This window comes from Oculina patagonica, unplaced genomic scaffold (assembly GCF_052425735.1).
Source record: "Oculina patagonica isolate OP01 unplaced genomic scaffold, crgOcupat unplaced620, whole genome shotgun sequence".
Classification (NCBI taxonomy): Eukaryota; Metazoa; Cnidaria; class Anthozoa; order Scleractinia; family Oculinidae; genus Oculina; species Oculina patagonica.
In genome coordinates, this window is record NW_027558494.1 from 1 (window position 1) to 10,287 (window position 10,287).

General features: G+C 39.0%; 1 protein-coding gene and 1 long non-coding RNA gene across 3 annotated transcripts; both read left to right on the forward strand.

The window, feature by feature from the left end:
• The first annotated feature begins 2,912 nt into the window (after positions 1-2,912).
• LOC144641026 (polypeptide N-acetylgalactosaminyltransferase 11-like) lies at positions 2,913-8,036 on the forward strand. Of its 2 annotated transcripts, none has more exons than XM_078500084.1 (4): positions 2,913-3,307; positions 4,794-4,895; positions 6,715-6,849; positions 7,480-8,036. In XM_078500084.1, exons 1-4 carry the CDS (start codon positions 2,942-2,944, stop codon positions 7,600-7,602), a joined length of 726 nt encoding a protein of 241 aa, XP_078356210.1. In that variant the 5' UTR covers positions 2,913-2,941; the 3' UTR covers positions 7,603-8,036. The 2 variants fall into 2 exon arrangements, with proteins under 2 accessions (XP_078356210.1, XP_078356211.1); XM_078500085.1 differs by having other exon boundaries at positions 2,914-3,307; positions 7,483-8,036.
• Position 8,037: 1 nt separating this feature from the next.
• LOC144641027 (uncharacterized) lies at positions 8,038-9,284 on the forward strand. The gene is made up of 2 exons (XR_013568483.1): positions 8,038-8,706; positions 9,019-9,284. It is a non-coding gene; the product is annotated as an uncharacterized LOC144641027 (long non-coding RNA).
• Positions 9,285-10,287: the final 1,003 nt, after the last annotated feature.

Here is a 10,287-nt window from a genome sequence, read left to right on the forward strand (position 1 = left end):
TTGCTGCCGCAGCGAAGTGAGCCTGAAGCGAACGAGCGAGGCAGCTCTCTAATCGGCAAAAGGATTACTTTATAGGGCTTGCAATCGCTTTTTTCTTCAAAACGCAAGGAATTGTGGTCGGCGGAAAGATCAAAGGCGCAAGGAATTGTGGTTATGCGCGAACGGAAGATTTAGGATGCGCATCAAAGTCCAGTTCATTCTGCAATACAGGAAGATAAACAGTCCACGTGCCGCGCGTGCGACCAGTGCTCGACACTAACGCTAGTACACTAGCCCAGGACTAGTAAAATTTCATGCTTGGCTAGTAAAAGTACTTTCCTACTAACCCATAGACTAGTAAGATTCGTGGAAAAATAAATCAACTACAACTCTATAACTTGGGAAGTTTTTCTCCCAGAAACCTTCATCAGGATCTAGTTTCCATAGCTTGAGTAATTTAAACCAGAGCGCTTGCGACCCACATCGCATACGGATTTATATCGTACGATCAACTCGCAAACCTGACGCCGTATTGGAAAAGACCCTCTGTCCTCGCTTCCATGACACCCAAAAGGGACCTGGGAGAGAGCCATAATAAGTCGGCCATCTTGGGGTTTTCGCGCGAGCGACCGCGCGAGCATGATTTCAAGCTTTTGTAACACTTTACCTACTAGAAAACTGCCTTCAAGGGCCGATAATCGTGAGCCAGATTTACATTGTTTACCAGAGGACCACACACAGCATGAAGAGAAAAAGAAGTGTGATCCACGGTCAAGAAATTCTTAACCGAGTTGGATGATAGCATCGTTGCTGCGTCTCAGTGAAGGAAAGATGTACTTGTGTGGACTCAAACAAATATAGTGCTAAGAGATTAGCTGATTCAAACTTGGCTGTTTTTATTTTTTTTAAAGGGGGGGGGGTGGGGCTAGTGACTTGTCCTTGTGGGCTAGTGATTATTTGTACCTACTAGCCAATTGCCTAGTATCCAAAAAAGTTAGTGTCGAGCACTGGCGACATCGGAAAAATGAACCTTCATCACTAGAGGAATAACGAATGGAGACCAAAGGAAATGATTTCTAACGTTGCTGAATGCTTTGCATTTCAATGTTGAAAGGAAGGAAATTCGCCTTCCAGGGCTTGCTCTTGGGTCATTGCAGATGTAAGCGAGTGGGAAAAGCAACTGTTTTCACGAGACAAACAACCACCTGAAACGTCTGCTTTCACTCACTGTAATGAATCCATTCAGTTTAACAATAAGTAACACAATGACTTCATAATCGTTATCTTTCTCCTCAGAACATTGCCCTATGGAACATGTGACGATATTCCCACTACTTGTTTCTACGGAACTTTTTAAAGGCACAATATATAGCATTAAACTTAGAAATACAGTTAATTTTCGGTGACATCTTGGCACCATTACTCTCATTATCATTTTTGACACTTCACTGGAATGACATGAACGCTGAACAGTTACAATATAATTTATTCTATTTCGCACCTTTACTTTCAGTATAAATTAGTTTTTTTTTCTCGTCACATACTTGATAATGGTGCCACTCACCAAAATGTTGTTCCGTTTTTTCGGTCATCTTTATAGTTAACAATATATAGCAATGAAAAATGTCCATGATGCGCAAAGTATTTCTCGTTATTTTTTAGTGCGAGCAAATTGTAATTGTACCAAAAGGCCAAACCAGAAACGAGCGCCAATTTATCGGCCTCGTTGATTGCGTTTTGATATGTGACCAAGCGCAATGCAGGATTTCAAACAAGTGACATCTTGGATTTTCAGCGCGCACAAAGTAAACTGAAACATGTTAAATACTCTGCTTTTCAAGGCAAATTTTGTAAGAAAAAAGTTCACTCTAATCGACACGAAGCTCTCTTCAGCCTAATTTTACTGCAGTGACTTTTTATGCCACTCAATAGGGGAAGTAGCCTGGTGTAAGCAAGGCATGGAACTCGATCCCCGACACAATGCGAACGCTGAAGGCTTTGCGTTTAAGTCCGCTAGCGTTATTTGATGTAAAATTGTAAATAGTTTCTTAACTTTTTGTATTTTCTTTTTATTTGTTCTTGTTTTGTCCCTTTTGTTTTTTTCGGCATAATACCATATTTTTGCTAGGGGCCTTAACTAAATCAGTCAGTAACTGCAAGCATACTACTAAATCGTTCTTCCCCTTTGGCAGCACTTCTACCATTTAGGTATACTAGTATAAAAGTATGTGCTGGACCGGTGCCTGAAATTTTAACGAACATTCACTATTAATTTGTAGCACTAGAGTTAGTCAGAGAAATTCGGAAGATCTCTGTGGAAGGGGGGACATTGGGGGAGAGGGGGGGGGGGGGGAGGGGCAAACAATGCAAATTATGCTGCAAAAATTCAGCAAATACCAGAATACTGTGAAAAATTTGGAAAATACCAGCAATGTCATAGTTAGCCTGTATATGGCTAGCAGTTTCATTGTTGCAAAAAACAAGGCAAAAGTTTACGAAAACATTGAAAACAATGACACGACTTTTAAGATCAAGTACAACTGTTTGCTATTTTATTACACATTAAACTTGTCTTACAGAATAAGGCTGTTTTGCTTTGTTTCTGTTATGAACAGATATCCAAAAATGGTCTGAAAAATGTGTAGGATAAGTTTTAAAACCAGCTATCATCAACCAAAACACTAAGGATGTGCATCCCACAGGTTTGGAGAATACCACAAAACTGCAGTTCATGATTAAAATTGATGAAATTACCACAATACACAAACTCCAAACCAACCCTACTACCTTCTGCAGATTTGCATCATCAGTAGATGGAATTTTTTAGAGTTGCATCTTAGACATCTTTGAAAAGAGGAAATTTATATATTGAACATGCAAAGCGAGGTGTTTGTTACTTAGACTGTATTATCATTTGAAACAATAACTTTTTAAATTTCTTTTATTTTCCATTTAGATCTGGATGTGTGGGGGCACTCTTGAGATTATCCCTTGCTCTAGAGTTGGGCATCTGTTCCGCAAGTGGCGGCCTTATGGATCAGATTCACAAGGGGACACTATGTCGTATAACTCCATGAGAGTTGCCGAAGTCTGGCTTGATGATTACAAAAAGTATTTTTACCAAACCAAGAAAGATTTGGTGGGAAAACCATTCGGGAACGTGACTTCTAGGGTGGCGTTAAGGAAGAAGTTGCACTGTAAGAGTTTTAAATGGTATGTGGAAAATGTCTACCCTGAATTAATGCTTCCTCAAGAAGGTGGAGCTGGCAATGGTGGTACTTGGCAGCATTTGTCGCAGAAAAACCCTGTGATCTTAAGGAAGGGAAACGTAAGTGATACTTAAAACACTGGGCTTATGTTATGGGAGCAGGGCTGCAAATAACCGTCGGTCATCGGACATTGGCCGACCAAAATTTGCTAATGTCCGACGAAATCCCAATTGTGGTCGGACATGATATCCGGACAATTTTTTGATCATAAATCATTTTACGGCAACAGTGAATAAAAATATGACCGACCACAATTTGGTTTTGTCCGACCAAGATGGTGTCTTATATTAGTAGGACATATGTCCTTTCAAATGAAAAAAAAATTCTTTGCAGCCCCGTGGGAGGGGTTTGTATTTTGAAACAAGTTAGGTTATTATTTGGTTTGAAATCTGTATGTAATTTAAGTTGTACCGGTACAACCCTTCAAGTTAACTTTTTTCTGTATTGGCCATTTGGCGACTACAGTCGAAGCTCTCTTAACGGACACTCTCGTAAGCGGACAGCTCTACTTACGGCCACCTTGCTAGAAACTCCGTTTTTACTCCCATACAAACTCTGTATTTTTACATTCTCGTAAGCGGTCATTCCCGTAAGCAGCCGCGGACACTTTCCGAGATTACGACTTAGACTTTTTCTTTGTTTTTAAGCTCCCGTAAGCAGACACCGCAAAGAAAATCATATAAAAAACCTCTGTATCTTGTATTAATCAATCAACTTCACATCGCTGTTCGTCACAATGATTTTACTGTAATACAGTACCATATTTTAGTGTTTGTTTTGTCGTCATCCACGTCTGGTTACATTTCGAAACACCACTAACATGCATATTACCATTATGTTAGCTGGGCAAGCTCCCGTAAGTGGCTATCTATCCCCTACACCTCTAGTGGCCGCTTACAAGAACCATTCACGTAAGCGGCCAGCTCCAGTTGCGGACACTTTTTTCGCGTCCCGAGGGTGTCTGCTTATGAGAGCTTCGACTGCATCTATTTAAGTGAAGTTGCTAATAGAAACTTTTGTTCGCTAAAATATTACTATCTGTAAATCAACACACCAAAAATGAAACGCAAAATTTTTCCCTGACAAAACTTATGAAAACAAAAAAAACAACAAGTTACAAAAAAAAAAAAAAAAAAAAAAAAAGAATAAAAGATTGGTTTACAAATCCCAGAAATGCTGTGGTACTGGTTCCCAGTAGGTTTTAATAGCAGAACAACACATTTTTCAAAGTAAAACTATAAATGCACAGAGCAGCTTTTGTAAGTTTGGATGATAGCTTGCTTAACCTGTGGAGCAGTTGTCTTGTAGTCGCAAGGACGGCAACTTGTTCTACAATTTAGTTTCCAGTTCGAAAATTCTTATCGCGATGGCTGCTTAGATGGTCGCAACTTGAAAGATTGTGGTAATACAGTTTTCTTTTCAAGAATTTTGGTGGGGGTTATGAGAGAGAGGCTTATTTCAAACAATATATCTGTTAGTCTCACACAAAAGAAATAAAGTGGACTTTGTTTTTTGTGACCTCATGGTCTCTGTTTTACACAACAGCTTCTAAATGTTGGCAGCTCCTTGTGTCTTGACACTCCTGGTCGTGCAAGTGAAAAGAAAGCTTCTGCTCTGCTACACAATTGTCATGAGACTAATGCAAAGGTGGGAACTGACTTGTGAACAGTTATTGATTGTGTAATTTGCCAATGTCTACCATGATATATTGTTGACATTAAACCAGTAACTGACCACTGAGAGACACTTTACCCTGCAGCTTTATAATATGCATGTAATTATAATAGTGTTAGGACTGTTAGGTTAAGTCTGATTCTGTTTGTTCAAAGAGCGATTAAGCTTATTTAGGATCAGTATGAAATCTGATTTTAATTTTTAAGCCTTTTGGTGAGGTTTTCTGATAACACTTTGTACTTCCAGTAAATGTCCATACTCCCCCTTCAGAAGAAAGGATTGGATATTCCTGGGGGTGGGGGTCCTCCAAGACCAACAAATGTGTGGTTCCAGAAAATATCCATACCCCCACCACGGAGGGTATATCACGTAAGACCCCCCACCTCTCTGGAATTTCCGTTTTTGTTAAGAAAAATAAACCCCCCCCACCCCTCCGGAATTTCCAAAAGTATATTGCGTACCCCCCAGCCCCTCTGGAAAAAAAAGATAAATTGTACAATGCTCTAAATTTTAGGCCACCTCTCTTGTAAACAGTTACAGTGTATAACTGATCGATCGGAACGGGAAGATATGTTAGAACGATACATACGTTACATGTACTGCTGAAGACAAAATAAGAAATTTCCTCAAAAGTAAACAAACAAAATATCTGGTAGTCACTTGTCAAATTACCTTGTTGTATAACCATCCATCCCTTTTCATTCCAATCGCTTTAGAAAACCGCTATTAAAATGTATCAGAACACGGATTTGAAGTGTTGATATAAACCATAAACATTCAGCGTAAACGCGATCGCAAAATCGCTAATGCTCGCTGAGAAAGCAAAATTTAACAGGAAAATTACAAACAAATAGCCAGAAATAACAAAACCATGTTAATCTCGAGTTTCTGACATCATTACACTATTTTCATCGCTAATAAACATGAAACTTTTCACAAACAAGGACGATTTTCCTTCGATCGAACGTGAAACAAGCAACCCTTGACACCAGTGCCTTTCGGTCAAACCACGTGACAAGTTTCGGGGGACTGGTAACAAGTAATGGCGGACGAACGAACATGGAGGATTTCAGTGAAATTATTTGCTTTCAGTGTGCTTTCAGGAGAAAAAAAACCCGTTTTAAATGTAAAGCGATTGTGAATCAAGAACCCAGAGTGCTATTTTTGCTATGTAAAACACTTGTAGAGTAGGTAAGAAACGATTTTTGAAACTAGTTTGCACTGCATCAAACTTGACCGTCTGGAAACATAATTCCACTGGCAACCCCCTCCTCTTCGGAATTTCCTGGGCCCTTGACCCCCCCACCCCCTGGAATTTCCAATTTCCTCCGTGGTGGGGGTATGGATATTTTCTGGAACCACACAATTTATAGAAATGTATGAAGTTATTTTGAAATTTCCAGAGGGGGCGGGGGTTCTAATAAAAAAAATCCCTTCCGATGGGAAGGTATGGATATTTTATGGAACTACGCACTTCACCCTCTAGATTCAATGTCAAATGATCTCAAACTCTGCAAAACATTAACTGCAAAATCACTTTATTTAAGAGAAATTGATCCCTTGATCATGCAACTTTTATTCCTCAGTGGATAGTGTTTTTTTGCTTTTGAACAAATGCACTGTGATTCAAGTCAAAAAATTAATGTCATGCATTCCCCAAAACACAAAACTTTGTGTGTAAAGTTCTACGTACAGTTACTGTTGTTGAAGATAATAATTACGTGAATGGGTTACTTTACATTTTTTTCATTGAAGATTTGTGGTTTATGAAAAATATTTTATCTTGTTTTAGTTCTGGTCACTAAATCAAGACAATGAGTTGAAGATTGACAGCTTGCTATGTCTAGAAGTGACCAGACATAGCAATGTGCCTAAGGTCATGAAGTGTCATGGTCAAGGAGAAACTCAGGAGTGGCGATATAATAAGGTAGAGTACTTCAATTCAAACTTGTGAACATTATTTGAACCCGGAAATAATTTTAGGACATGGAACAATCAAAATTATATGACCACACTAGTGACATGCTTGCCTGCCACTGATTGGCAAGTTCTACCCAAATACATGTAGTGTTTTCTGATACATGAAACTTAAATTCCTGTGGAAACAAGAAAAATGCACTGCCTCCTCCACCTCCTACTCCTCGCCCCCCCCCCCCAATAACACACAGTGTCACCTCCCTCTTCTTTTGGTAGGAGATAAAAAAGATTTTTTTTAATTACAGACAAGTTAACAATGTTATACTGGGCCATCAGCGTTTCCGCAAAGTGAGAGGATACTAGAATTTTGAATGCTGCAAATGTTACCCTAAATTTTGGTGACTTGCATGTGACCTTGAACCTTAAGTTTTCAATAGTGGTCAAAATGAAATTTCTTTTGACAATGTTAACAAACACCATAGGCCTGCAATGTGTGCAGAGGGCTAGATAAACAATTTATTTGAAATTATTTAGATGTAGCTTCAAACTCTCAAAACTAACTTACACAAATATACTCGCAATAAGTAAGGAGAATTTCTATTTCAAGATTGGAACTTGATTCTATTTCTTTTTCTTTCAGAAGACTCTTCAGCTGTACCACACAGCATCAGGCCTGTGCATGGTTTCCGTGGGAACATCTTCTGTGAAGATGGGGATCTGTGACGATACCGACTATCAAAAATGGCAGTTCAGTTATGACTAGGATGGAAACTGATCACATCAGGAATAATTTATGATAAATACAAAGCAATATGTACATGCATATTAGTTATTTAAGGCAGTTTGCTCAGAAAGCAAAGGCCTTCATGTCGAGGAGTTAAGTCTCATGTAAGGAGTGCTTGTGTCACAGACACTACTCTGAGGTGAACTTTAAAGCCTCTGACACAGCTGTTGCAGGACATGACACCCTTATTGCACAGGACACGACAGGAATGCTAAGCATAAGATCTCAAACATTGACAATTTTGAACTCTTAGAAGTGTTGGTGTCTCACAGAGTCTTTAAGTAGTATGATCAGCCTTGCAGTCTTGTTTCTTAGAAGTATCTAGCAATTGTTTCAATTCACAATTCAATTCCTCTCTTCTCTTGATAGGCAGTGCCACTTTTGAGCTTCCATTTTCTCTCGTCCATTCCCGGGGGGGGGGGGGGGGGGTACTCAAAAAAGTTTTGTACGGGGAGGCTCCGCCCCGAGCTCTTTCCCCTTACCCTTTTATATACCATTTTGCCAGAAATTGTACCCCTTTCATATACTTATTAATGAAAAAGGTACCCCTTTCATATACCTGAAAGTCATGGTATAGACTTAAAACATGACGTTTTCTTTTCATTTTCAAGTAGCGCTTAATAAATTGAAATAATACAGCCATAAATTGCATCTGTTCGAAATATTTTAATTAAAAGCCCTTTCAAAAACCTAAATGACAGATTTCTATACTCTTTCGTATACCTAAACTTGTGAAATCCCTACCCTTTTATATACCTGGATCCTGAAAAAGGTACCCCTTTCGGGCGGAGCCTCCCCGTATAGGCCATTATAGGGAGTACCCCCCCCCCCCCCGGGCATCCATTATAAAATGCTGTGGTTGTTTTTCCCATAGTTTATATTGAAGTTTATTACATTTCTTACCATTCTCCTTCGAAAAAAATTCCTTATGATCCTTTGAAACAAAGGCAAAAAAATTAAAAAAATGAATTGTAGTACATTATACAGTATTTTGATAGTTACAAAAATTTATTTCCCTTTAGTGTGAAACACAAGGGTTTAGTTTCCATCATTTGTGTACAGAAAAAAATTAAAATGATTACAGTCAAAACACCTCAAGCGTTCCTGTCAAGGACGGATTAATGATTCCATTATTGCAAATTTGACTACTGGCAGCAGAAAAAGTGGGAAAAATGTCGTTGACCTGTTTCATGCAAATTGGGGAACTTTTTCAAATTCTCACGTGTCTGTCGCACGAATGAAATCAACATTCGAGTTTTGAATCGAGTCGCCGTTTGAACATCAAAATATTCAATTCAAGAATGGAATATTGAAGCAAAGAATACAATCAAATTTGCAATAATGGAATCATTAATCTACCCTTGACAGGAACGCTTGAAGTGTTTTGACTGTAAGGATAATTTCATTTACCAAAATATTTGTGACAAATGTCACTTTTAATAGTGCTTTGTTACTAAAAAGTTCAGAGCGCAATTTAGTAGTTAGTTCTAGTGAGCAATAATTATATTTTTACCATTGTAACTGAGTAATTTATTACAGCAAAAATATGAAATCAACTGCAAGGATGTGACAAAATTTTGTCAATCATTTGTCAATTGGTCAAAGGAAGAACTCACTCACTGAGTGAGACCTGTTTTGAATAAAATATGACCAGCCGTGAAGTGCAATTGTTTTGTTTTTGGAACTCGTTTGGAAAATCATGTCAATGACAGATCGTTGGGAGACAAGGTCAGCGCTAGCCAACCTTGTTCCTAAGTTCTCCTTGACATGGTAGGAAAAGGAGAGAGCCTGGGATGGAGGTTGGGAGAAAATAAATTATGCGAAACATTCTCCAACAATAGGGCAGTGCGACTGTGCAGCAAAACACTTCGTGAATTGGATGTTTTTTCTTCACTAAAGCAGGAAATTCTGTTTAAAGATGTTCCTACACAGGCTACTGAAGACGTGTAATAGGAGCACTTTGTTGCAGAGTGATGAATTCCTGTCCCCTGAGCCACTTGTACCTCTTTAATAGCCGGCAAAGCCTGGGGCACAAGGAACAAGTGGCTCTGGGGACAGAAGATTTGATTGGCCAGAATTTTAATGAAGGAAATTTAAATCTAACCAATCAAATCAAAACAACATCAATCCCTTTCAACAAAAGGGTTTTAAAACGGTTGATTTGATTTGCTAAATTTCTTTGTTGAAGACTTAGCCAATCAAATCACGCGTCCCAGAGCCACTTGTTCCTTGTGCCCCAGGCTCTGCTGGCTAAGAGGGACAAGCTCTGGGGACGAGAAATGTAATTTGTGTTGGTCCTGATTAACATAAATTAATATTTTGCCGACACGTATCAGAAAACTGGGGCGAGGGAAGTGCGTGAGGCCTCACGGTTAGGCGGTTTGAAAAGTGTCCGTTGAGAAAGTTGTGACATTCTACGGTCAGCCTTCCTCCGCTTCACACTACGTTGTTTAGATTATTTCATCTGTTTATTTATTTGTTACCTTGCTTCTTTTGTAAAATTGTTGTAAATCTTAAAACCCCAAAGGTGGCGCCATAGCATTGGTTGGGGGTACACGGTCCCTATTTTTTTCCCATAGCGGGTTTTTTAGGGTTTACGTGTCCGGCTGTGGTGCATGTAAGCTAACAGTTATATCTTCTAATTATGATTCCTGTATCTTATTG

What these genes read in the sequence shown, in the direction of transcription:
- LOC144641026 (XM_078500084.1), top strand. Translation starts at nt 2,942, where the DNA reads ATGTGTGGGGGCACTCTTGAGATTATCCCTTGCTCTAGAGTTGGGCAT. An exon ending in TGATCTTAAGGAAGGGAAAC is followed by an intron (nt 3,308 to 4,793) that starts GTAAGTGATACT and finishes TTTACACAACAG; the next exon opens with CTTCTAAATGTTGGCAGCTC. An exon ending in GTCATGAGACTAATGCAAAG is followed by an intron (nt 4,896 to 6,714) that starts GTGGGAACTGAC and finishes ATCTTGTTTTAG; the next exon opens with TTCTGGTCACTAAATCAAGA.